This window comes from Phyllobates terribilis, unplaced genomic scaffold, assembly GCF_046119375.1.
Source record: "Phyllobates terribilis strain yellow unplaced genomic scaffold, ASM4611937v1 Scaffold_11__3_contigs__length_659146591, whole genome shotgun sequence".
Classification (NCBI taxonomy): domain Eukaryota; kingdom Metazoa; phylum Chordata; class Amphibia; order Anura; family Dendrobatidae; genus Phyllobates; species Phyllobates terribilis.
Genome location: NW_027362771.1, coordinates 225324443 through 225352390, shown reverse-complemented (window position 1 = coordinate 225352390; position 27948 = coordinate 225324443). Strand labels below are relative to the sequence as shown.

The window sequence follows — 27948 nt, the reverse complement described above, 5'->3', positions numbered from 1 at the left end:
ATAATGTAGGTAAAAAGACTCTGAATCCAATGATGTATCACTTACATTACTGGATGCAGCCGTTCTGACACAATCAGAGCATTTAGATTTAGAATGAAGCAGAGCTGAGAAAACTAGCCCCGCCCACACCAGGCTCTGTATGTACAATGTCTATAGACAGTGAGCTGCTTATTAGAGGAGGGGTTCTTGCCAGACTTGTCCTGCAATGTTAATCTCTTAGTAATCTCTTACTTCACAGCTAGTAAACAGCATGCACTTTGACAAGTGACACATCCCTGAATTCTGTGTTTCAGCTTCTATCTCCTGCTGTCTTCAGATAACATAGCAAAAACCGGCTGACAGATTCCCTTTAAGTTGCATTTACACGGAAAAATCTTTCAGTGCAAACAGGCTGCTGATTATCCGATAAACGAGAAAAACGCTGGTTCATCAGAAGTAATCTTTTGTGCAGTGCAAAAGATCATCGCGCATAGGCTGCACATTAACTGATTTATTAGTCACTTAATCCTGTTTTCACTGCCAAGTGCACATTGTTTACTCCTGTCTCTGTTTGTAAACAGGATTTAACAACTGCCAATCAGTATATGTTTACCGATCGGCGGTCAGTTAGTGCGTGTAAATGGACCCTTAGGCTGTGTGCCCACTATGTGTTTTTTAAGCGTTTCCGCAGTGGCAATTCCACCGCAGAAACGCTTTGGTAGAAGGCCTGCCATGTTCCCTAATGATAATCCGCACGTGCTGTGCACATGCTGCGGACATTTCCGATGTGGATTATAATTGCAGAAAAATCCACAGCACTACCATTTATTTTGCATACCATAGTACCTGTAAAAAAAAAAAAGAATTTAAAATAAAAAAAATACATTATACTCACCTTCTGATGGCCCCCGGTCTCCTTAGCGATGCGTCCTGGCTCCCTGGCGGCTCGCGATGGTCTAAAAGGACCTTCCATGATATCATTTAGTCATGAGACGGGTCACACGACCACTGACATCACATGACCTGTCGCGTGACCTGTCACATGACTAAATGACGTCATGGAAGGTCTTTTTACACCACCGCGAGACACCGGGGAGACCGGACGCATCGGATAAGGAGACCGGGAACCATCGGATGGTGAGTATAATGTTTTTTTTTTTTTTTTTTTTACCATTTTTATTCTTTTTTTTAGCTAACTTGGTCACACTATATAAAATCCATGCCGGTTGCATGGATTTATATAGTGTGACCAAGTTGTCAAGCACTTTCCAAGTGATGCTAAAATCGCCTGGAAAGCGCTTAACAACCCGCATGCGAAATCGCATGATCAAAACTCTTCACTTCCGCATGCATTTTTTCTGCCAGGGAGATGCAGAAACGCTCAGGAAAAAATCCGGAGCATTTCTGCATAGTGGGCACATAGCCTAACAGAGGTACTGTTATTTTCACTTTTGTTATTGCTGCCACTCTTTTAACAGAAAGTCCAATCATATTTATTGTCAGTTTCTGAGAAACGAATTCAGCTAGCTATTATTTGGAAGTATGCCCTATCAATAAAGTGAAGGTTTACAATTAATTAGGCTATTTTCACGTAACATTTTAGGCATACGTGCAATGTATACTCTCGCACATTAAAAGGCAGCCATGACATCTGTAACCTCAGAAGTCCATTGTTTTAAAGCATTTATGTTTAAACCTTAGAAACAACATTATCAAGGAAAAAGTGTATATTAAACATACTGTATAGGTAAGTTTTATTTTACAATGGCTTCCTGGAGCATCCATTTAACTAATACTTCCTAGCATATGCATTAAACATACAGTATGTCTAAAATGAAATGTAACAACAATACTGGTTCTGCAAAACACCAGTGTCTGAGTAAGTTAAAGGGGTATTCCCATCTCCAAGATCCTATCCCAATATGTAGTAGGTGTAATAATAATAATATTAGCAAATACCTCCAATTAGAAATGTAGTATGGTTTTTCTGATTCTCTGTGTCACTTATCTCATTGGCAGGCATTGCAGGACCTTTGGTATCCATGGTTACAACCATTGATATAGTGAGTTAGCTCATTGCTGATGGCTGTAACCATGGATACCTAAGGCCCTGCAATGCCCTGCACATGAGGAAAGAGACAATGAAAAAATGGAAAACTATACTACATTTCTAATTGGAGGTATTTGCTAATATTATTATTATTACACCTACTACATATTGGGATAGGATCTTGGAGATGGGAATACCCCTTTAATTTGATAAGCGAAGCAAGTAAATAGTCCTTAACGAGGACCATTATCCAAACATTAAAAATTTTACCTATATGAGCGGTAAGAGTGACAGCTAAACTTCTGCAAGTAAATGATGTCTGATTAAAGAAACACTCCCATCAAAATTTTTAGCATCTTAACCCCTTAATGATCGGAGCATTTTCCATTTTTTTGCTCCCCTTCTTCCCAGAGCAGATCGCCCATTTTTGCATTTTATTGCAATGTTACGACGACCAAAAAAACGTAATTCTGACGTTTAGAATTTCTTTCTCGTTACGCCGTTTACCGATCGAATTAATTATTTTTTTATATTGATAGATCAGGCGATTCTGAACGCGGCGATACCAAACATGTGTATGTGGCTTTTTTTAATTATTTTATTTTGAATGGGGCAAAAGTGGGGTGATTTAAACTTTTATATATTTTTTATTTTTTTAATATTTTTAAAAACATTTATTTTTACTTTCTGCTTGCTTCAATAGTCTCAATAGAAGCAGCAGCAGTCCGATCGCCTCTGCTACATACAGGCGATGAGCAGATCGCCTGTATGCAGCAGAAATGCTCATGTGCTATGAGCAACGCCCATTAGGTGGCGCTCATAGCAATTGAGACATGACAACCACAGGGGTCTGCTGCAGACCCCGGGTTGTCATGCTAACCCATCGGTGACCCGCGATCATGTGACGGGGTCACCGATGGGCGGAGCTAATGCCGCACTTCCGGTGCGGCGATGTTAAATGCCGCTGTCAGAGATTGACAGCGGCATTTAACTGGTTAACAGCCGCGGGTGGATTGCAATTGTTGCAGGCACATGTCAGCTGTAAGAATCAGAACCAGGGGTTATGACGTGGTGCGTACTATTACGTACCACATCGTAAAGGGGTTAATATACAGTATTGCAATCTTCATATTATATGGCAATGTGTACTTACAATTGCTCATTTTCCCTTCTACCCAGCTAATTCTTCTCTTTTCCTTTATGTCTATGACATCACATGATTAAAAACTGACTAGCTGAATCCTGCTAAGCTCTATGTAGAAACAGGAGGTCAATTTACCCTGTACTAGTCATCACTGCAAAAGTCCCAGGCAACGGGGAGGGGTGGAGCAGCTGAGTCAGGAGTTGAAGAGGGGGATGATAATTGCAGGGAAAAGAGACTTTCTGTTTCTACATAGAGGAGAGAAAAGAGAAGAATTAGCTGGGTAGAAAGGCAAAATGAGCAATTGTAAGTACACAGTGTTATATAATATGATGACTGCAATATAATAAGAGGATAAAAATTTGATAGGAGTGCTTTAATCAGACTTCATTTACTTGCAGAATTTTAGCTCTCACTCTTACCTCTCATATATGTACATTTTTCCTTTTTGGGTAATGATCCTCTTTAAGGGCTATTTTCTTGCCTCACTTATCAAATTAAAAGTTGACAGCAGAGTCCTGTTGGGTAATAGCAGAACCATCATTTTTGTGGAATATTTGTATATTTGACAGTTTGATCATTCACTAAATTAATTGTAAACTTTTAATAAAATAATAGTTTGGAGAAGCACACAGAAAAAAATGCTGAAAGTATGGAATGGTAAGCCAGATCCGTTATGTGAGATTTCCGATTTCCAATTTATGTCCTCAAATTGTGGGAATTCACAGAACATCCCAGTCCAACCTTCAAAGCACTGGCACACAAACTTCTGCTTCATGTATTGGACATCTTCCTTTCCATGGTACCCAGTCACATAATGCCCCTTACCAGACAAATGGGGCTTAATTTTAAAATTGTTTGGATTCAAGTGTAGATAAGCTGCTGAGTTTTGATTCTTTCTTACACATCTCCCATTTTTGTTACATAAGACCTTACTACAAAGTTTAGCAGCCTTGGTCACATTGACTATGTAATGTCCAAAAGGTCCATCAATAAATTTCTTCACTAAATTGCAGCTGTCCTATAAAAAAAAAACAAGATGGTACAAATTGAATAAATAAATAATCTCTTTGATGAAGTTCTCAATTTTTTTCTGATCAATATTCTTACCGCTGTGCTGGAATATTCACTGCCTCCCCACAGTACAACACCGGCTGCACCCATTGCTGCACTTTCTCCAATTGTGTGTACTAAGTCAATCTATAATAACCAAAATATGACATGTCAAAAAACAATTCCGTATCTATTATAATGTAAATTGCTGGTTACATATTACATATATGTACAGTTATATGAAAAAGTTTGGGCACCCCTATTAATCTTAAGCTTAATGTTTTATAAAAATTGGTGTTTTTGCAACAGCTATTTCAGTTTGATATATGTAATAACTGTTGGACACAGTAATGTTTCTGCCTTGAAATGAGGTTTATTGTACTAACAGAAAATGTGCAATCTGCATTCAAACAAAATTTGACAGGTGCATAAGTATGGGCACCCTTATCATTTTCTTGTTTTAAATACTCCTACCTACTTTTTACTGACTTACTAAAGCCCTTTTTTTGGTTTTGTAACCTCATTGAACTTTGAACTTCATAGCCAGGTGTATGCAATCATGAGAAAAACTACTTAAAGTGGCCACTTGCAAGTTGTTCTCCTGTTTGAATCTCCTCTGAAGAGTGGCATCATGGGCTCCTCAAAACAACTGTCAAATGATCTGAAAACAAAGATTATTCAACATAGTTGTTCAGGGGAAGGATACAAAAAGCTGTCTCAGAGATTTAACCTGTCAGTTTCCACTGTGAGGAACATAGTAAGGAAATGGAAGAACACAGGGACAGTTCTTGTTAAGGCCAGAAGTGGCAGGCCAAGAAAAACATCAGAAAGGCAGAGAAGAAGAATGGTGAGATCAGTCAAGGACAATCTTCAGACCACCTCCAGAGAGCTGCAGCATCAAATTGCTGCAGATGGTGTCACTGTGCATCGGTCAACTATACAACGCACTTTGCACAAGGAGAAGCTGTATGGGAGAGTGATGCAAAAGAAGCTGTTTCTGCAAGCACGCCACAAACAGAGTCGGCTGAGGTATGCAAAAGCACATTTGGAGAAGCCAATTTCTTTTTGGAAGAAGGTCCTGTGAACTGATGAAACCAAGATTGAGTTGTTTGGTCATACAAAAAGGCGTTATGCATGGCGGCAAAAAAACACAGCATTCCAAGAAAAACACTTGCTACCCACAGTAAAATTTGGTGGAGGTTCCATCATGCTTTGGGGCTGTGTGGCCAATGCCGGCACCGGGAATCTTGTTAAAGTTGAGGGACGCATGGATTCCACTCAGTATCAGCAGATTCTTGACAATAATGTTCAAGAATCAGTGACAAAGTTGAAGTTACGCAGGGGATGGATCTTTCAGCAAGACAATGATCCAAAACACCGCTCCAAATCTACTCAGGCATTCATGCAGAGGAACAATTACAATGTTCTGGAATGGCCATCCCAGTCCCCAGACCTGAATATCATTGAACATCTGTGGGATCATTTGAAGAGGGCTGTCCATGCTCGGCGACCATCAAACTTAACTGAACTGGAATTGTTTTGTAAAGAGGACCGGTCAAAAATACCTTCATCCAGGATCCAGGAACTCATTAAAAGCTACAGGAAGTGACTACAGGCTGTTATTTTTTGCAAAAGGAGGATCTACTAAATATTAATGTCACTTTAATGATAAGGGTGCCCATACTTATGCACCTGTCAAATTTTGTTTGAATGCAGATTGCACATTTTCTGTTAGTACAATAAACCTCATTTCAAGGCAGAAACATTACTGTGTCCAACAGTTATTACATATATCAAACTGAAATAGCTGTTGCAAAAACACCAATTTTTATAAAACATTAAGCTTAAGATTAATAGGGGTGCCCAAACTTTTTCATATAACTGTATAATGCAATGCACATGTCACTGTACATGATTGTATACCATAAAACAACACATTTTTTTTTGACTGTGTGCATTTTGGATGTCATAAGTGTTTTTGGCAAAAATGATATATTTTGCTTAGAAAGCTGTCCTGTTTCCATTTGTGTTTATTTAAAAGGAAGACTGATGCTTCCCGTACTCTTTATATGACTCCAGTCTTTTAGGGATAATATATGCCAATGCTACATGGCTGTTAATGAGTATAATTTATATCTATGAATTGTCAAGGTGATGCGTGGTGTTCAGACTTGAGGCGAATTAATTCACAGTACCAGGTCCGCTGAACAATTTAGCAATCTGTGGCCCCCGGACGGGAGCCCTGAAGACTGCCTCTTATCTGACAGCCTCCCAGACTCCTCTTTAGATTAGTCAACTCAGTGCGGAATGACGCACATGTAATGTTGCGCCAGGCCTGGTAATTTAGAGAAGAGCCGCAGATGCCATCCAACTTAGTCAGTAATTGTTATCCTAAAGATAAATCTAATTGTGATATCTGAAACTGCCCATATATCTGCAATAGCTGTCATACAGCTGCCATGTGACACCTTTAATGGGGTTGTCCTCTTTTAGAAAACTTTCTTCCATACGCTGCTATAGTTATAAAAATCAACACTCAGTATTACTTATTCTCCATGGGCCCAATACAGGCTCTATGCCATTTCATCGGTTGTTTGGCTGCAGTGGAGACATCATGTCAACAGTACTGCAGCCAATCACTGTGCTAAGCAGCTTGTGCAGGCTACACGGGTAGAGTTGCTATGCTCTGCGATTGTCTGCAGTGCTGTTGTCACAACTTCAATGCTACAACCAAACAGCAACAACAGAGGCAGCTGCAGAGAGCTGGTGCTGGATTCGGGAAGGCAATTTAATATTTATGTTGTTTTTTAATAAGTAAATCAGCATATGAAATAAAGTTTTCTAAAAGTGGTCAACTACTTTAATGTGGCAGCCTTAAGAGTGTTTTCCAGTTTCACAAACTCCCTGTCCCCAAGCAGAATTTGCTGTAAAAAGCAAACTGTTTTTATTCACCCTCCACGGGTGATGTGCTGAGTCTCCGCCACTGTTGCCGATATCTTTTGTTATCTGCAGCGTTCTCAAGACAGTCGCTGAGCTCAATAATTGGCTGCAGCGCTGTTGACGTGATGGTAGCACTGCAGAGAATTACAGACACAGGAAACAGTGGCAAAGACTAAGGGCTGGATCTGAGAAGAGTGAGTAAAGAAGTTTTTTTTTTCTTTTTAAACAAACTATGCCTGGGAACAGGGGTTTTCTGAAACCAGAAAATTACTTTAACACCTTATAAATAACATATATTAGCATGTATATGTAGCAATATAGTTCTAGTTCTCTTTCTCTCTGAAGAGACAATATTTCCCAGAGGAGCATTGCAAGGCTAAAAAGTCTCCTCACCTTGGCATGTCAGGCTTGACATGTCACTTTCCGCAAGGATAAACGTTACCCCTTGGATCCCAGTCAGATGCCTCTCACCCAGCCAAAGCAGATCTCACACTTCGCACTGACGAGGGGCAGAACCCCAAAACACAGTGTCTGGAAATTGAGATTTTGGTTTTGCCCATTATCCTAAGTCACGTGAAAAGTCTCGTTAGAGAGTTAATATTGACTTTTAGAATTGCTATTTCCTGTAGGTGGCACTAGAGTTCTAGTCCTCTTCCTCTCTGAAGAGACAATTAAATCTATAGGAACAATTTGCAGAGTCATAAGTAAGGTGGCCATACACACCTATTTATCCAAAAGCCATTCCTATGAACCCCTCCCTCCGAACACATGCATGCTCAGTCAATTGTGCATAAAATCTCAAGGCACATAGAGGAGAGCGCAAGACTTGTCTAATGGGTGCTGATCTACCTTGAGAAAAAAAGATTAAACATTATAAAATCTAACATGCTTGATGCCAATTTCACCTGACATGTGCCACTGTAGAAAGAGGCACCCAAGACACAATACATGGCTGGTCATAATCAGCAGGTTCTCGGAATGTTTGTATTATTCATATGCCAACAATTCTTATTTTCATATCCCAATTCATGTGCAAACTGACTAATAATGCACTTACCTGAGATAAAGTATAAAGCGTTAATGAGTAAAAAGGCCTTGCATATGCATAAATTGGCAGTTCATATGGTCTTTTTGACATTGAGGCAACTCGAGTTGCTTCTTTAAGACGATGATGGACAAATTTTTGACCATTTGAGCTTGACTGAAGAACATAGTCCAAATAAATGGAAGGGAAAAGTGCACTGCTATATTCCCACATCCAATGCAGGTAGTCATTGCGCTTTATTTCAATTGTTGGACATATTCCTGTATAAGAATGAGGATTCACCTTATAATCATAATTGTAGCAATCAGGAAACAGGTAGTAGCCCCAAAGGCCTTGTGGTCTAATCTCCTGAGCTAGAATAACAGAATCTCTCATGAAGCTCATTGCAGCAGCGTCAAATTCTTCCTTAGCCTGTTTTGTGATTAAGTTCAAAGGCCAATCTGGATGGCGAGCCTGTACCAACATCATTGATTTATTTCTGTAGATGCTTTTAATTCCCCAGTTTCTATCCCACTGTGGTCTCCAGTTCTCCCAGTCAATAACTCCAAGGCCATGGAAATCCTTAGCTGGTATTCGGTTAATAATATCTTGTACGGCCTTAGTAAAATGCTTCTCGAGGCTTCCATTTTGTGGCACACCACCATGTACAGACTCCCCATCATCAGTAACATATGGGTAATATCCCAGGTGAGTGTGATAAAATATTGTTACATTTTGACCGCTCAAGGTTTCATTGGGGTTAGCAAGTATATCAAAGACGGTGAGATCCAAGTCAATTTTATATCGCTGTTTGCATTGCTGTGTAGGTGCATTCCAAATTGCAATAAAAGGTCTGTTCTGCAAAATAGGTGGTTTTGCTTGTTTATATCTCTGGCCATGGCTAATGCTAATGAGGATAGTTGCAGAAAACCACAGTAGGCACAGGTGGATGCCCGACTTCAACATTTTGCCACACTTGGATGTTAGATATAAAATTACCTTCATAAGTAAAAAAAAATGCAAATTTTAATATAAGGTAATGAAATATTGGAACACGTGTAAAGTAGCTTTGTGCATTTTTTCTTTTTAATAGCAGACAACATCAAACATTTGTATTGCGCTTATTTCACAATGCACTCAAAAGTGCATACAGAGATGGGACAGCTGAAGGATTGAGGCTGTGTGCCCACGTAGCATTTTTCAAGCGTATATGCTGCGGAATTTCCGCAGCGTAAACGCTTGAAAAACGCATGTATATCCGCACCCCATGGTCCCCAATGGGATTCCGCAAGTTCTATGCACATGTTGCGGATTTTTCCGCAGCGTTTATGCCGCGTTCAAAAATCCGCAGCATGTCATTTAATTTTGCGTTTCCGCAAGCGGAATTGCCTTTGTCCAATGCATAAAAAACGCAAGGCAATTCCGCATGTGGAAAACGCGTGATAAACGCGCGAAAAATGCGCGATAAACGCGTGCGGAATTCCGCATGCGTTTTTCCGGGAGAGGACTTGCATTTATGCAGCAGAAATTTTCTGCTTCATAAATGCAACGTGGGCACATAGCGGTTGCGTGACCATCACATGACTAAATGACGTCAGCACAGGTCCTTTCAGAACACCGCGGGACGCCGAGGACAGAGGACGCCACCGGAGAAGGTGACCGGGGGCCACCGGAGAGGTAAATATAATGTTTTTTTTTATTTTTTACGTTTTAATTATTTTTTTACTAATAGTACCCGGGTCGGATGAGAGTCTCCTCTTCTCCAGACCCGGGTACCATCCGCGCATTGAACCGCATGCATACATGTATACATGCGGATGTTATGCAGTTCAATGCAAGTTAATGGTGGCGATTTCGCCGCGTTTACGCACAAGAAATGGTTGTGCTGCGGATTTTTCCGCAGCGGAAATTTCCGCAGCATGCGCACAGCACATGCGGATTATCATTGGGAAACATGGCAGACAACTTAACATGCGTTTTTAATGCGTTTTCGCGGTGGAAATGGGGCTGTGGAAATTAAATTTGCATCGTGGGCACACAGCCAAAGAGTATAATATGTGACTTTGGGAAACCTCCATTTTGCATGATGTGTTCAATTGGGTATCTACAGTATTTATGAAGGGTCAGTGATAAATGTGTGCCTGCATGGTAAAGAGTGGAGCTCTGTTTGTTTGTTTTTTTAAGGGAACCTATCGTATAGAAACGCTATTGCAGGTTAGTAGCGTTCTGAAGCTGTGGAGCAGCTGCAGTGAAAGCCTGGCTACTGGGAATGAATGAACTTTAATCCCCTCGGCAGCCTCAGGCTTTCAGTCATAGAGGTGCGGCTTCAGTCACAGGTCAGTACATAGTGAGCGGTGGCTGTAACCACTCCTCAGCACTGACTGACAGACAGTTTTGTACTGACGCACTGCTAAGCCGTGCCTTTATGACTGAAAGACGGAGGCTTCTGGGAAGAATAAAGTTTATTTCCTCCCTGCAGCCGAGCTTTCAGTGTGCTGGACACATGGCATCTGAATGCTACTAAACTGCAGATTGACCCTGTATCTGCAGGATAATAGTGTTTTTTTCACATGACAGGTTTCCTTTAATGACTTTTCATTAAATAAGAAGCAAAAAAGTGTTTTTTCTTGTACCTAGAAACCTGGTGCTTACACTACACAATATTTTAGTGACAAGCACATAAATTATTACAGAGTGATGTACAAGCTCATAGACATCCTATTGGACCAGTACACTTTTCTGTGCATATGCAGGATCTCAGTGCTTCTGCCTGCTAAGCAGTGGGCTGCAGTGTTTTTTTGGGGGGAATCTGACACCTTGTTTTTGCAACCCCATCTGAGAGAAGCATGATGTAAAAGAAATAATGGAGAGATGGGGTTCACTGCGCTGCCAAAGATACCACTAGAAGACACCAGGAAATACCGGATATTTCTGTGAGGTTTATTGTCAACACATTTCAAAGTTAACAAACTTCTTCATCAGGTATCATGGGCATACTGCGATAGAGGGGTCAGAAGATCACGGCGTCTGGCTACACGTGCACCTGCACTATTTGAATCTGCCTTACCTTCCAGTTAGTTGTGTAGATTTCCCTTGCTCTGTTGTAGCAAGGATTAAACTGTTTTGTTTGTCTCCTAGAGCTCTCCATGCTGAGTTATCTTAGCTGTTCTGATTTCCCCACTCCCCTCTGGTATAAATACTCATCGCTTAGCTTGAGTAGTAGCCAGTCATAGCTTGTTATACCCTTGGAGTTGGTTTGTGAGCTGTGAACCGTAGAAAGAGAAGCCATTTAGGAATCGTCTCTGGATATTGCTGTTAGGAAGTTTGTCTGGTGTTTTCCTTCTCCTTATCTCCCTTTTTGGTTTGCCTCACCCTTCCTCTCCTGTTATATACCTTTCCTTATTTTGGGTGTGCTGAGTGATTGCTGTTTTCTTTACTCTTGTATATTTCCCTTTATGTCTGTATTATAGAGCAGGACTAGCCTTCCTGCTGCCCAACGCACTAGCTAGGGCCGTGCTCAGGGCCCTAGCTGTACGAAATTGCTGCAGTCTAAGGACGTGCGCAGGACAAGATTCAGGGATGCCCCTTTATTCTTTCCCAATCTCGCCATGTGCTGTCTCCTTAGTGGAGTGTGACATAATAATAATCTTTTTATTTATATAGCGCCAACATATTCTGCAGCGCTTTACAATTCAGACAATTTACAGACATTATCGGCACTGTGCCCATCGGGGCTCACAATCTAGTATGTCTTTGGAGTATGGGAGGAAACCAGAGAACCCAGAGAAATCCCATGCAAACACGGGGAAAACATACAAACTCCTTGCAGATGTTGTCCTTGGTGGGATTTGAACCCAGGACCCCAGCACTGCAAGGCTGCAGTGCTAACCGCTGAGCCACCGTGCTGCCCTGTGACATCAGGACAAACCACAAAATCTGCATATTATTATTTATTATTATAGCGCCATTTATTCCATGGCACTTTAAATGTGAAAAAGGAGGTATACATAGCAAAAACAAATACAAAAATCTTGAACAAAAAAGCAATGGCAACTGGTACAGGAGGAGAGAGGACCCTGCCTGTGAGGGCTCACAATCTACAAAGGATGGGTGAGGATACAGTAGGTGGAGGTAAAGCTGGTCACGCAGCGGTGTGGTGGAGTGAGGGTTACTGCAGGTTGTAGTCTTGTCGGAAGATGTGGGTCTTCAGGTTCCTTTTGAAGGTTTCCACGGTAGGCGAGAGTCTGCTATGTTGAGGTAGAGCGTTCCAGAGTAGGGGAGATGCACGGGAGACATCTTCTATGCGATTGTGGGAGGAGGAGATAAGAGGGGAGTAGAGAAGGAGATCTTGTGAGGATCGAAGGGTGCGTGTAGGTAAATACCGGGAGACTAGGTCACAGATGTATGGAGGAGACAGGTTGTGGATGGCTTTGTATGCCATGGTTAGGGTTTTGAACTGGAGTCTCTGGGCAATGGGGAGCCAGTGAAGGGATTGACAGAGGGGAGAGGCCAGGGAGTAGCAAGGGGACAGGTGGATTAGTAGGGCAGCAGAGTTTAGGATAGATTGGAAGGGTGCAAGTGTGTTAGAAGGGAAGCTACAGAGCAGGAGGTTGCAGTTGCAGGCGGGAGATGATGAGGGCGTGCACTAGTGTTTTTGCCGAATTAAAGTTGAGGAATGTGCGGATCCGGGAGATGTTTTAGAGTTGGAGTCGGCAGGAAGTGGAAAGGGCTTGGATATGTGGTTCGAAGGAGAAATTAGAGCCCAGGGTTACCACAAGGCAGCGAGCTTACGGGACTGGGGAGAGTGGACAGTCATTGATTGTCAGATGGGGGGGAAGAGTGAGATGGGAGAAAGATGATGAATTCAGTTTTATCCATGTTAAGTTTTAGCAATCTAGCAGATAAGAAAGATGACAAAGCGGACAGACATTGTTGGATTCTGGTTAGTGAGGAGGTGATATTGGGTCCAGAGAGGTAGATCTGTGTGTCATCAGCATCAGCGTATGTGCAACAGCCAACATTTTCAAGCTGCTTGAGCTTTTGTGTTTCACACAACTCTATCAGGTGAGAATTTCCCAGCACCCTGATCCCTCTAATACACAGGATAAGATCCTATTGCGCTATTGTTTTTCCAGCTGTTCTTCAATCAGCATGATGTAGAAGCAGAGACCCTGATTTCTGCGATGTGTCACTTACTGGGCTTCTGGCACAGTGTGGGAAAGACTAAGTGCAACACAAAGAAATGAGGGGAAGGAAGCCCAGACATTAGGGAAAAGGGAAGTAGAGACCCCTAGGCAGATCTAATAACACTCTGCCTACCCTACAGCCCCTATATTGGTTCCACACCAATTGCCGAGCAGGAAACCTAAGCCCTGTGTATCCCTAGAGCTAGGTCCTGGATATGGAGGGGGTTAAGCACTGGTCAGTCCCCACTATAAACTGGAAACAACAAGGGAGACAAACAAAGGGGGAGAAACTTAGCTTGAGCAGTCTCCAGAGAGATGACACCATATGTCCTTCAAGGGCACCAGACAGGAAGTTAACTGACTGCTGTAGCTCCAAGCCTTCACAAGGGAAATTGAGAAGCAGACTGAGAGTTTATAAGCACCCTAACCAAGGTGTGTCAATCAGAGCAGGAGGGAGGTTGCCGCTGGGTCCAAAAGTCAGAAGGATTAAGAAGGAGTCTGCAATGCAAAACGCAGAGACGTTCTGCAGCCAGACGCAGAGCGACTGTCTGTTTCATCTGACACAGCTTCTTGCTGAAGTTTTGATAAAATCACTGTTTTCCCTGCTGCAAATATAACAGCACTCTCAATGCTGAGCTCTGTATAACCATGTCCACATAACTGTTTGGCAGATTTCTGTGCACTCTGTGCATATGCAGAAAGCTGCCAATTAGTGTTGGTGGTGGGGTTATACCGAGGGCATGGATATGGAGAACTTCATGGCATCACGATTCCTAGTCCTCTAGTGATAAAATTACTGTTTTATCAGCAGTAGGTTATTAAAACTACAGCAAGCAGCCCAGTAAGTAACACATCACTGGTATCAGGGTCTCTGTCTCTACATTATGCTGCTCTCAGAGTTGGTTGAGCAATCAATTTAGGTCTTTGGACTCGGCAACACATATTAGAAACAGAAAATAAAACAGGAATATTTGCTTGATCTAACATTTTAAGCTCAAATATTGCCTTATGTAAAAGGTCTTTATGTTTTGCTATAGTCTGTTTTTTAAAGACTGTTGACAGGAGATAAAAGTGCATAGCTCCAGAAAAACATATAAAAGGCTTTTTTGTTACTTCTGTATTGTGTTGTGTGATAGTGTCTAGCAGTATTTGTTAGGACGTCGTTAACATTCACAACACATGCATTTATATGTTACAATGATCACATAAGTGAGATCCCTTATTTGCCTCCACCTTCCTGCTGCTTTCTTTATTGACGATTAGCAAATGCCTATACACAAAAATAGATGTACTCCCTACAAATAAATAAAACAGGAACATTTGCTTGATCTAATATTTGCACATTTAGTGGTTTATGTAAATGGCCTTTATATTTTGCTACTTTCTGTTTGACCTGCATTTGTGTTTTGACAACTGCTATTTCAGATTCTGTTAACTAGCTTATAAGTTGTGGAGACTGTTTCTTAGAAAGATATCTGCCCTACCTGACTATAAAAATAGGTCACAAGGGAAATATGTTTTTGGCATTCGACACTATAAAGTAAAAGGAATCTGAACCTGATGTCCACCAGTTCTGAACCACATGGAGAACAGATCATGTTATACCTTAAGAATAAGGTATTTTAATTAGTTAATTGTAAGATCAATGTTCTCAATATTTAAACTAACATAAAGTAGAATTCCTTTCCACTTCTTTTAAGAAAGAAAAAGTGCAGACATGCTAACACAGTTGTACCTTTAATCATTAGACAATGCTAATTCATTTATTTGTAATTTGAATCAAATGCATTCAGTCCTATTGCATTTTTTTACTGCACAACACCAATGTATTGTTTCGTGGGTTAGAAAATGTTACATTTGAAGAAAAAGATCTTTATATATTGATTTTTATTTTTTTTTATTTTTCAATGGTTAACATATATTGTAATTTGGATCTAGATTGCTGGCACTATTTTTTTTTTATAAAGTGTTAGATAAAAATAGCGGCTGTACAAATAAATGGGTTATTTCTATTTAGTTTATCATGAATTTCATAACTCGAACTTCGTTCTGAACAGAAATATTTCCAATTATGTAGACAGTGGCAGGCCACGCCACTGCTATAGAGCCCGTGAGCCAGGGGGCTGCACCAGGCCCCGTCTCTGCCCATTAGCATCCGCACTGCCCAGCTGCCCGCACAGAATGATGGGGTGGAAGCGTCGGCTGATGCTCCCTCCTCCATCATCATTGCTCGCGCTGACGGCCGAGGGGGGCCCAGTGTTAGTAATGATGATGAAGGGATTGCCTGATATACAGCCACGAAAAATGCTGCCGCTGGGGTGAGAACATGTCACACGAGCACCTGCGATACTTGGTGCATACCCGAGCACCCTAGGCAAACTTGAGTAACGAGCACTTGCGCTCATCACTAATAAGAATATTAAAGGAACTGTTCATAGAAAATGTGTGCAACTGTCCAATTAATATGTATAAAAATTATAGAATCCATGTGCTTGCTTCCAGAACATATCATTCAAATGAACAAAACTGGTTTCAGATGCAGAAATTTGTGCAATAATTCTGCTGCATGTATACATTTACGTAGAGTAATGAGAGGCAATAATTTTACCATTTGTAATGCACTAGAGGATATATAAACCCTGGTAGATTTGAGACAGGTGTGAAAGGCGTGAGGCCTGTTCCCTGTGTGTGGGACACCGTTAGCCTGGAGAGGCCTAGTGAGGCCTAGAGAGGCCTGGTGAAGCCTGAAAGGCTGGATGTTAGCTGTGTAAACATACCAGTAGCCTTTGAAGGTACGAGGCCCGGAGGCCCATCTGGGAAGCCGTAAAGCCACAGCGGTGGCAGAACAAACCTGAAGCAGCTAAAACCCGGCAAAGGTAAAAACACTGATTGATGTGGACATTTATGTTGTTGCCTTGCTGAGGGCTGTATCTGGAGCCAAGTGGACATATCTGTCACTTGAAAGGCTCTTGGACATTATGTGTGTGATATGTCGGCGAGCCACCGAGATGGACTCAGTAAGAAGCAGTTATGAAGTATAATAAACTGCTGGATTGTGAAATACGGGAAAGGTGTTGCCTGGTGTGCTTTAATTGACCCGATGAAGTGAGTGTTCCCCAGCATGATGACTAGCGCTGCCTTACACATTTTACCCACTATCACTGCAGAAGTCAGTTAGCTATCCTGATAAGATCATTCAAGTTTTTACTTATTATCTATTATTTTTGTTATTAAATGTATTAATATAATATTAATCACCAAATAGACCTCTTTACCTTAGGATATGTTACAGTCACCTAGTGGGTGCTAGTTCACCAAATGACTAGTACCCTGAATCCTCAAATAGGAGGCCACAAGAGGGCATGCGCTGTGTTTTAAACAAAGTGTAACAATCAGCACCAGAAATCTTGTACATGAAAAGTTACATGGAGCAAATCATGTAATTCCCCTCTATTATATAACCACCTAATGAGTTTTAAGTAAACAATATGCACGAAAGCTTTCCTTCACATTCAGGCATGTTAAATTACAAAATTACAGAATGCCTGGTTCTTTCACCTAATGTATGTCTCCAGGTACTTTTAATCCCTTAGCAAGGAAGAAAAAGTTGCGTTCCAGCTCCCAAAAAAATTTTTGGGCAGTTTTTCGTATAAAAAGTTAGTTTATTTGACAAATGCTAAAAACAGCATGGCACTAGGCATAATTTCAAGGAGAAAAAGCGACACGTTTCAACCGCACACTGCGGTCTTAGGGTGTGTGCCCACGATGCGTTTTTGGTGCGTATTTGCAGCGCGTAAACGCTCCAGAAACGCATTGCACACCTTAACCCATGACTTCCTCTGACATTCTGCAAGTTCTGTGCACATGGTCCGTATTTTTTCTGCTCAGATTTTACTCGCAGAAAAAATAAGGACATGACCAATTCTTGTGCTTTTCTGCATGCGTATTTGCCTATACAATGCATTAGAAAAACGCATGGCAAATATGCATGCAAATACGCGTCAAATACGCGTCAAAAACGCGGTTTTTACATGCGTTTTTCTGCCAAGGAGATGCAGAAATGCTCAGGAAAATTTCTGCTTCATTTCTGCATCGTGGGCACTAAGCCTTAGGGTATGTGCCCACGATGCGGAAATGAAGCAGAAAATTTCTGCTTCATTTCTGCATGTCCTTTCCCGGAAAAACGCTTGCGGAATTTGGCAAGCGTTTTTCGCGCGTTTTAGAAGCGTTTTGGACATGCGGAATTGCCTTGCGTTTTTTATTGCATTGACAAGGCAATTCCGCATGCGTAAACGCAAAATTAATGGACATGCTGCGGATTTTTGAGCGCATCAAAAACGCTGCGGAAAAATCCACAGCATGGGCATTGAAATTGCAGATTCTCATTGGGGACCATGGGGGGCGGATTATCAAGCGTTTCACAAGCGTTTACGCTGTGGAAATTCCGCAGCATATACGCTTGTAAAACGCTACGTGGGCACATACCCTCAGTCTGAGCTAATCTCCAAACAGACATACATAGATTATATACATTGATACACCAATGAAAACAGAGTGTATGTGGTTGAAACGCGTTGCTTTTTCTCCTTGAAATTATGCCTGTTATTAGCATTTGTCAAATAAACTAACTTTTTATACGAAAAACTGCCCCAAAATTTTCTTTTCTGGAGCTGGAACGCAACTTTTTCTTCCTTGCTATTTGAGTCTGATCAGGACGGAGTTCCGTGCTACTAACTGATTCTGACTGGTGTGCTGACTTTTGTTAATATTCTGCACTTTTAACCCCTTCACCACCTTGGGATTTTCCGTTTTTGCACTTTCATGTTTTGCCCTCCTTCTTCCCAGAGCCATAACTTTTTTATTTTTCCGTCATTATGGCCCTGTGAGGGATTGTTTTTTGCAGGACAAGTTGTACTTTTGAACGACACCATTGATTTTACCATATAGTGTACTGGAAAGTGGGAAAAAAATTCCAAGTGTGGTGACAATAAAAAACAAGTGCAATCCCACAATTGTTTTTTTTTTGTTTTTTTTTTACCATGTTCACTATATGCATAAACGGACTTGCCATTATAATTCTTCAGGTCATTGCAAGTTTGCATATACCAAACATGTATAGGTTATTTTTTTATTTAAGTGGTGAAAAAAATCTAATATTTGTAAAAAAAAAGGCGCCATTTTCCAAGACGTCTCCATTTTTTGGGATCTGGGGCCTGGTGAGGGCTTACTTTTTGCGCGCTGAGCTGACAATTTTATTGATACCATTTTGGAGTAGATATGATGTTTTGATTGCTTGTTACTGCATATTATTGCAGTGTTTCTGCGACCAAAAAAACATAATTCTGACGTTTTGATTTTTTTCTCGTTACGCTGTTTACCAATCGGATTATTTTTTCTTACATTTTGATACATTGGGCTTTTATGAATGTGGCGATACCAAATATGTTTATTTTTTATATTATTGTTTTATTTTGAATAGGGCAAAAGAGGGGTGATTTGAACTTTTATATTTTTAAACTTTTTTTTATATTTTTAGAAACATTTTTTTCACACTCTTTACTTGCTTCAATAGTCTCCTTAGGAGACTTGAAGCTGCGATCTTCTGATCGCTTGTGCTACACATAGCAGGGCTTGAGCCCTGCTATGTGTAGCAGGAATCATACTCTCCTATGAACGCCGTCCACAGGGAGGTGTAGCACCCTGAGGATTCGGCTGCTACAGGGGTATTGCACCTCAACCCAGAGGTGTGATATTCCACTCCCGGGTAAGGATGGAGTGTGGACCTGAGCTCGGTAGGCTGCATGCACTACACACATCCCATTTCCGAGGAGCAGGCCGACGGTACTCCCACTTAGAAATGTGCAGGTACGACCGAGTCTGTTCCTGGCTGGAGTGGGAGGGGGGTGGTACATCCCAAGTAGTGTAGGGGCAGATAGGGGGAGCAGCCTGGGTAAAGATAGGAGCTCATTGGGTGCTGGTCACCTGAGCTCACACATAGAGGGAGTATATAAGGTGGGCACCATCAAAGATCAGGGTCAGTCTGTCAGAGTCAGTAAGAAGCAGAGGTCCAGATGAGCCTGCAGAGAGAGAGTGGAGCAGAGAAGGAAAGACCCAGAGAGGGAAAAAGCAAGGACTCTGAGAACCCAAATTCAATCCCCGGGTGAAGAGTTGGCAATAGGGTACCGGATCCCAAACTGGTGGGGGCTTAAGCACACCTCAGCCAGAGACCGGAGGCCGTGGGCAGGATCTGCCACGGCCACCCACCACATCCACCCTGAAGGCAAACCGCGTGTAGGGTCAGGGAACCTAAGGCCAAGGGTCTCCCAACAGAAGGCCCGAGGGAGCTGGACCTAGGTGGATCCCTGGTGGGGACGGCCAGAAGAAAGGACAAGAAGGAGGGCTCAGGGACACGCTCCGGACTTGTTTGGGGGTTTGCTGAATCCAGGACCTGGTGGACGCAGCACGGCTCGGGTGGTCACTTGAAGCTGGAGTGACCGGAACATCAGCAGTGAGTAAATACCCTAAACTGCACAACCCGACTCTGTCTTCACTTAACATCTATGCTGCACCACCACAACCCCCATCCTCTGCACCTGACCCCCTGAGGCTATACCCCACCCGTTGGGGGTTATACTACCAAAAGCTGCACCAACACCATCAGCCTCAGCGGACCCTGCTGCAGCGGCGGCCATAGTGACCGCAATACAACGGGTGGCGTAGTCGACATTAAGAACTTTATAACATCTGTAGGACTGCCACATACTCTGAGCTTGACACCCTGGGCACGGACCGGGTCACAGCCACTCGGAAGACTACAACTCCCATCTGATCCGGCTCCGGATATTCCCCTAAAGAATATGGCCCAGGGGGTGCGTCAACTTTGGCGTAGTCGGCAGGATTACGTGCCCGCAACACCCGGGTACTGCGTGCCTGAAGAAAAGAACAAGTTTACCTCAAAAAGAAGTCTCCTGCCGGTTCCGGAGGGTCCCCGCCATCGGACTCCATCACAGGTCGATTCCCGCCGGTTGTCCGCCATTAACAGCTTTTTCCCGCCATCTGCAGAGTTTCCCGCCACTGGGAGACGATTCCCGCCATTTCCAAAGGTTTCCCGCCTTGGAAGAGCGGACGCCATTATGGGCGTGCCAGAGGGTGGCAAGAGGCCACCTCCCATCGTGGGCCAGGACCGAAAATGGCGCCAAAAGTGGAAACCGCCCCCACCAACAGAGACTGTGATGCTAGAGGTGTCTGTCAGCGTGAAAGAACAGCCCCTGGAGCTGACAGTCACCAAGTGGCCCCGGGACCGCCCTCGAGGTGGGAGGAGACGAAAGGAGAGAACAAAGATGGGTGTCGCTTGGAGCAGTCTGGAGCGAGCGCACCCGGAGGCAAGAAGCCTGGAGAAGAGTTTCGGAGGAGCTTACCCGGAGATGGCGAGAAAGCAGAGCAGCACCGGCCCGTTGGCCAGGAGCCTGCTAGAAACAGAGGAGGGAGAGCAGTGCAGCACCGGCCCGCTGGCCAGGAGCCTGCTGGAGACAACAGAAGGAGAGCAGAGCAGCACCGACCCGTTGGTCAGGAGCCTGCTGGAAGCAACGACCCCACTAGGCCTAGTGGAGGTCCTAGCACAGCTCCCCCGAGACCGGGAGTGTGCACAGACCGCTCTGGAGGGCCTCGCAAGGAGGATGGCCCGGGTGCAGCGAGAGACGTTGGCGGCGTGGAGCCGTGAGATGGCCCAGCAGACCGAGACCTGTCAGCGGAGCACGCCACCCGAGACGAGGAGACAGACCGCCTCTGAGGATGGCGCGGGAGGACTGAAGGCCGGAGACGGCGCCGAGAAGGGAGCCGAACGAAAGGAGGCAGGTAAAGGGGACGTCTCTACCCCAAACCGGGAAACCGCGCACCTGCCCCAGCTCCCCGTCGCAGAGCCCGAAGTATCCCCTGCCGTGCCTGTCGCTGCAACGTCACCGCCGCAGACTAGGCCTCAAACGGGAGCCGCGACCCCTGTGACGTCACACGCCTTGACCCCGAGCGTGACCAAGCAGGAAGTACCACCAGCCTGGTCGCAAGGCCTAGTACCCCCGGGCGCCGCAATACCAACAGCGCCCCCTACCTCCGCGGAGCCCCCGGCCTGGTCGCAGGGCCAAGTAGCCCAGGGTGCCGCCGTCCTTACGGTGCCCTTCACCTTCCAGATACCCCAGGCCTGGCCGCAAGGCCCGGGCAACCCGGGCGCTAACACCACTGCGCCCATAAGACCAAGAGTGCCGCATCTGGGAGAGGACCTGTTTACCCAACACACGTGCCCGGATGGGCAGCCTTTCATCTGGCCCCAGGAATATCATGAACTGGAACGGCAGAGGAAGGCTGGGGCCATGTGTGCACCCCTGATCCCGGCTCCAAAGCCCGTAAAGAGGATCTCGCCCCCGCTAGAAGAAGCGCAGTTTGAGTGGGACCCCACCGGAGAAGACCTCATGGGGTTCACTCAAGAGACTCGGGCAGCCGCAGCGGAGCGTGCTGAGTGCTGCCGCCAGCAGCTCGAGGTCTTTGAGAGGGAGCGGAGAGAGAGGCGGGTCCGGGAACAGCAAGCTCAAATAAGGAGCGCGGAGCAGAAGAGCCGGGCCAGGAGAGACCCCCGTGCAGCGCATAGTCCCCGCACCACCGGGACTGTGATCAAGTTTAACATGCAGCATGGGTGGGGCTTCATCCGAGACCACCGCACCCCAGGCGACGTCTTCGTGACCAGGAGAGACGTTGAGTCCCACCTACCGGAGGGACACAGAGGTCGTGACCTTTACATCGGGGACGAGGTCACCTTTACCCGGCACAAGTGTGCCAAAGGACCCTACGCCCTCCATGTGCATCGCCTGACGGAGGAAGAGCTGCGGTGTGAGGAGGAAGAACAAGAGGACCCGGACGGGTCTGAAGCTAAAGGTAACCACAAAGAAAGAGCAGGAGGACGTCGTCGTTAAGTACGGCAGAGTAGAGGCTGTACATAGTTACCTGTCGGGGTACCAAAGAAACTGTTGCTGATAATATAGTCCCCGTTGGGACCAGCATGTGTGAACTGTTTACCCGTTTATCCCTTAAATCCCACTGACCGAGGACTGAGAGCGGTCATTCCTCCCTAATACCTGGCCGAGGACTGAGAGCGGCCATATCCCTTGTAAATAGTTGCGCGTCCTAAAGCGCCCCTACTGGTTTTATAGGAAAGCCACGAGTTTTTCAAGAAAAGACTGTCGCACTTTACCCGGTCACACGTTGCACAGTGACCAGAGGAGGAGCCAGAGGCGACGAGAATGTTATTTATATGAAAAGTTTTCTGATATATATATGATATTTTATATGTTTTTACTATGTTGTTTATATGAAAAAAATTTGTATGTTTTGTGGTGTTTTGTTCTTACAGCCCGAGGACGTGCTGTGATTTACCAGGGGGGAATGTAGCACCCTGAGGATTCGGCTGCTACAGGGGTATTGCACCTCAACCCAGAGGTGTGATATTCCACTCCCGGGTAAGGATGGAGTGTGGACCTGAGCTCGGTAGGCTGCATGCACTACACACATCCCATTTCCGAGGAGCAGGCTGACGGTACTCCCACTTAGAAATGTGCAGGTACGACCGAGTCTGTTCCTGGCTGGAGTGGGAGGGGGGTGGTACATCCCAAGTAGTGTAGGGGCAGATAGGGGGAGCAGCCTGGGTAAAGATAGGAGCTCATTGGGTGCTGGTCACCTGAGCTCACACATAGAGGGAGTATATAAGGTGGGCACCATCAAAGATCAGGGTCAGTCTGTCAGAGTCAGTAAGAAGCAGAGGTCCAGATGAGCCTGCAGAGAGAGAGTGGAGCAGAGAAGGAAAGACCCAGAGAGGGAAAAAGCAAGGAATTCAATCCCCGGGTGAAGAGTTGGCAATAGGGTACCGGATCCCAAACTGGTGGGGGCTTAAGCACACCTCAGCCAGAGACCGGAGGCCGTGGGCAGGGTCTGCCACGGCCACCCACCACATCCACCCTGAAGGCAAACCGCGTGTAGGGTCAGGGAACCTAAGGCCAAGGGTCTCCCAACAGAAGGCCCGAGGGAGCTGGACCTAGGTGGATCCCTGGTGGGGACGGCCAGAAGAAAGGACAAGAAGGAGGGCTCAGGGACACGCTCCGGACTTGTTTGGGGGTTTGCTGAATCCAGGACCTGGTGGACGCAGCACGGCTCGGGTGGTCACTTGAAGCTGGAGTGACCGGAACATCAGCAGTGAGTAAATACCCTAAACTGCACAACCCGACTCTGTCTTCACTTAACATCTATGCTGCACCACCACAACCCCCATCCTCTGCACCTGACCCCCTGAGGCTATACCCCACCCGTTGGGGGTTATACTACCAAAAGCTGCACCAACACCATCAGCCTCAGCGGACCCTGCTGCAGCGGCGGCCATAGTGACCGCAATACAACGGGTGGCGTAGTCGACATTAAGAACTTTATAACATCTGTAGGACTGCCACATACTCTGAGCTTGACACCCTGGGCACGGACCGGGTCACAGCCACTCGGAAGACTACAACTCCCATCTGATCCGGCTCCGGATATTCCCCTAAAGAATATGGCCCAGGGGGTGCGTCAGAGGCACTCATAGCAGATTAGCAATGACAAGCACGGGGGTCTCCTGCAGATCCCCGGTTGTCATGCTAACCCATCGGTGCCCCGCGATCATGTGACAGGGACGCGGATAGGCGGAGTTAGTGACGCGCTTCCGGTACGATCATGTTAAATGCCGCTGTCAGTGATTGACAGTGGCATTTAACATGTTAACAGCCACGGGTGGATCACGATTCCACCCACGGCTGTTAGGGGCACATGACAGCTGGTCAGATCAGATCAGATTGAGGGAGGTGACCTATGATGTATAGATACGTCATAGGTCATAAAGGGGGTTAAACGAGTTTTCTCAAGTTCTATTTAGGTAAAACTGCAAAGTGTATATAAAAGCAAGCAACTTTCCAATTTACCAGTAATAAAAATTCTCTTCATTCTCAAGGACAGTTGGATTATTTATTTCATACCTCTACAGCTCGCAGCTGGCATCAGCATTAAAATTATGTAATAGCTGTGGTATTGCAGTACTTAGTATAGGTTATCGAACAATAGCAAGTTCAAGTTCCACATGGGAACTAAAAAAAAAATAGAAATCAAATCACCCCTCTTTACTCCCATTATAAATAAATATTTTTTAAAAATAAACATTTGTTATTGTCATGTCCAAAAAAAAGTCTGGTCAATCAAAATCTAAAATTATTCAAACCGTACGTTAAATGGTGAATGAAAAAAAACATCAGAATTGCTGTTGCCGCACTCTCTCCCCTCCAAAAAGAAAATGCAATAAAAAGTTATCAAAATGTCGTACGTACTCCGAAATGGTATCAAAGGAAACCTCAGCTCAGTGTGCAAAAAAAACTTCAGCCCGCTCCAGGACAGAAAAATAAAAAAGTTACAAGGTTTTTTTTACCCCATGGATACCATTCTGACACCTCTCAATCAGCCAAACCAGAACTCACACTTTGCACTGACGAGGGGCAGTACCCCGAAACACAGTGTCTGAAAATTGAGATTCTGGTTCTGGCTTTTATCCTAAGTCATGTGATTAAGGCTCATTAAAGGGTCACTATTGACTTTTAGGATTGCTACTTCCTGTAGGTGGCACTAGAGTTCTGGTCCTCTTCCTCTCTGAAGAGACAATTTGCATATTTCTCAGAGGAGCATTGCAGCTTTAAAAGCCTCCTCACGGTGACATGCTTAACATATCGCTCTCCACAAGGAGAAATGTTACCCCTTGGATACCGGTCTGACGCCTCTCACCCAGCCAAACCAGAACTCATACTTTGCATTGATGAGGGGCAGTACCCCGAAACACAGTGTCTGCAAATTGAGTTTCTGGTTCTGGCTTATATCCTAAGTCATGTGATAAGGCTCGTTAAAGGGTCACTATTGACTTTTAGGATTGCTACTTCCTGTAGGTGGCACTAGAGTTCTAGTCCTCTTCCTCTCTGAAGAGACAATTTGCAAGTTTTTTTTTTACAAATTTCTGAATTTTTTTCTCCAGTAAAATCACAAAAATACTGGACAGGTTTCGTATCACCATAATTGTACTGACCTGGAGAATCGTACTGCCAGTCACTTTTACCACACAATGAATGCTGTAAAAACGAAACCCAAATAACAATGGGAGAATTGCATTTTTTTCTACAATTTCACAGCATCATATTTTTTTCACATTTTTCAGTACATTGTATGTTAAAATGGATGGTGTGATTCAAAACTGCAACTTGTACCGCAAAAAATCAAGCCCTCGCATGACTATGATGACAGAAAAATACAAAGTTATGGCTCTTAGAACAAGGGGAGGAAAAACAAAATAACAAAAAAAAAAAAAAGTGGGTAAGTTGTAGCTGCATCTTGAATGAGATGGAGCTGCAATACGCTGCAATAACAAGTAAGTCTACTACAAAATAGATAGAAATGCGCCTGTTAATGAGGGATGGGGCACTCACTGAAGTGCTACGGCTATTTTAATCAGTTGATTGGAGTAGGTGGGTGGGAGTGGGAGATGCCCACCAAATGATATAAATTGCCAACTCTAAAGTCATAAATATAAAATTAAAGTCAGCTGAACCAGTCGATTTTGGCAAGAATGGGTGACTACCTGATGTGTATGGGGCCTCCCCACTTTCCTCTGACACATGCCGTCAGAGGATAGAAGGATTGGGTAGTTTAAACACTCAACCATACTATTCTCCCGGGACATAATCTCTGGCAGCGGCCTTCTCTCCTTCCCTTGTGGGAACACACAGCTGTTTTACTAAAGGTCCATTCACATGGACCGACCAGTGGCACAATACGACCACCAATCGGTAAACTTTTACAGATCGGTGGTCTCTTGTATGCCTGTTTACATAGTAAGAACAAAGTAAACTATGCACACTGAGTGATCTATATTATGTTGCTTGGTGCACATAGTCTGCCTTAGTTCTTGGCAGAGCGAGTCCTGTTTACACAGGATGATGAACAGAATAGAATGATGATCTTTTGCGATGCACAAAAGATCATTTCACCCGATGAACAAGCCTTTTTGCTTGTTCATCGGGTAATCAGCAGCCTGTTTACACTGCAAGGTAGTCGTGAAAGGAGTGTTTTTAACAATGCTCATTCATGATTATCTTACACTGTAAATGCCCCTTAAGAAAAGCATTCATGTGTATGGGGGGGGGACTGCAGATATACAGCCACTTTGTGTTTAGGCACTTTGAGAATTAGCCATCAATATCAAAGTCCCGAAAATCCCTTTTAAAGCATCTAATAGTTATTCTAATTGAAAAACAACCATTTCACATCCATTTGAACAACATAAAAGTTCCATTTTCTTTATCAAGGTGCAGATAAGGATATGAATAATAAAACACTTGAAAGTTTTCATAATTGTATAGTCATTATACATCTTACTGCATAAAGGTTATGTAGTTAAACCAAGTTGTCACAAGTTGTCAAGAATTGTTAGAATTCCAACTTCCTACGTTACTAATTGTAATGTCAATAATGACCAAGTATGAACAAATATATGCCAGCTGAGTTACGTAAGTGAGCTACAGAAAAACTCCCAAGGCACAGTATAAAGTTTTGTTTTGCCCTAAATATTATGTTCTGCCTATATATCTATAGGTGGCTCCAATCTGGAACCAGTTTTGTCCTAATGTATATTTGCATTTTACCAGGAAAAACAAAACATTGCCTAATACAGTTGCACAACACATGGCATTTAACAGTTACAGGGGGTAACACAAATTCCGAATTATATGACCTTGTGGCTAAAGCCATACTGAACTCATTAGTGACAGCACAAAAGAGAGCCACAAGAATCCATGCATTGAAAGACAATTAAAATAAAAATTTAAGACGAAAACCAAAGAAACGGCAATATATTTACAAACTAAGAGATAACTAGTATTTGCAATGATAACTTTGTATTTAAATTGTTAACATTTGAACTATGGTTATATAAAATATGCTGGACAAAATGGATTGTGACCACACTATAGCAAAAATAGTAACAAAAAAAATACAAGTATATACAAGTATACGGTTCATTGGAAGGTTGTATTTTGCATATTTTAAACTGTCCATACACATAGGATATTTGTCTGCAGACCAAAGGTAGATCCAGCTAAATTTTGGTAGTTCTGTGAATCTGAAGTCTGTGGTGGCTATAAACATAAGATATTACAAAAATAAGGTCGATCTGTACTGGTCTACAGATAATTCTATTCTGTAGATGACTAGCCTTAGTGTATATTTGAGTGTACTATTTATTTCTCCTTTTTTTATGCCTGTATATTACATGTTGTCTGTATCTAGAAGTCTGTAAGATCCTATTTTTTATATCCATGTTTCTATATAAATGAATGTGGATAGAGCTTACCTTCCCTGTCAGTGATGGAAAGGTTGCCAGAGACTGCCTTCACTGTAGTAATATTGGTTTTGAGGTCTGCCTCTTTTTTTGTCATAAAGGGTGTGTGTTTAGTTAATGAAATCCAACTGGAGAGGC

General features: G+C 43.7%; 1 protein-coding gene across 2 annotated transcripts; it reads right to left on the bottom strand.

Moving 5' to 3' along the window:
- Window positions 1-2208: 2208 nt before the first annotated feature.
- Window positions 2209-27948, bottom strand: LOC141165955 (hyaluronidase-1-like). Of its 2 annotated transcripts, XM_073652078.1 has the most exons (4): window positions 27823-27948; window positions 8221-9186; window positions 4281-4370; window positions 2210-4191 (listed from the first exon to the last, which is right to left on the bottom strand). In XM_073652078.1, the coding sequence occupies exons 2-4, from the start codon at window positions 9151-9153 to the stop codon at window positions 3760-3762; spliced, it is 1455 nt and encodes a 484-aa protein (XP_073508179.1). In that variant the 5' UTR covers window positions 9154-9186; window positions 27823-27948; the 3' UTR covers window positions 2210-3759. The 2 variants fall into 2 exon arrangements, with proteins under 2 accessions (XP_073508180.1, XP_073508179.1); XM_073652079.1 differs by lacking the exon at window positions 27823-27948 and having other exon boundaries at window positions 2209-4191; window positions 8221-9184.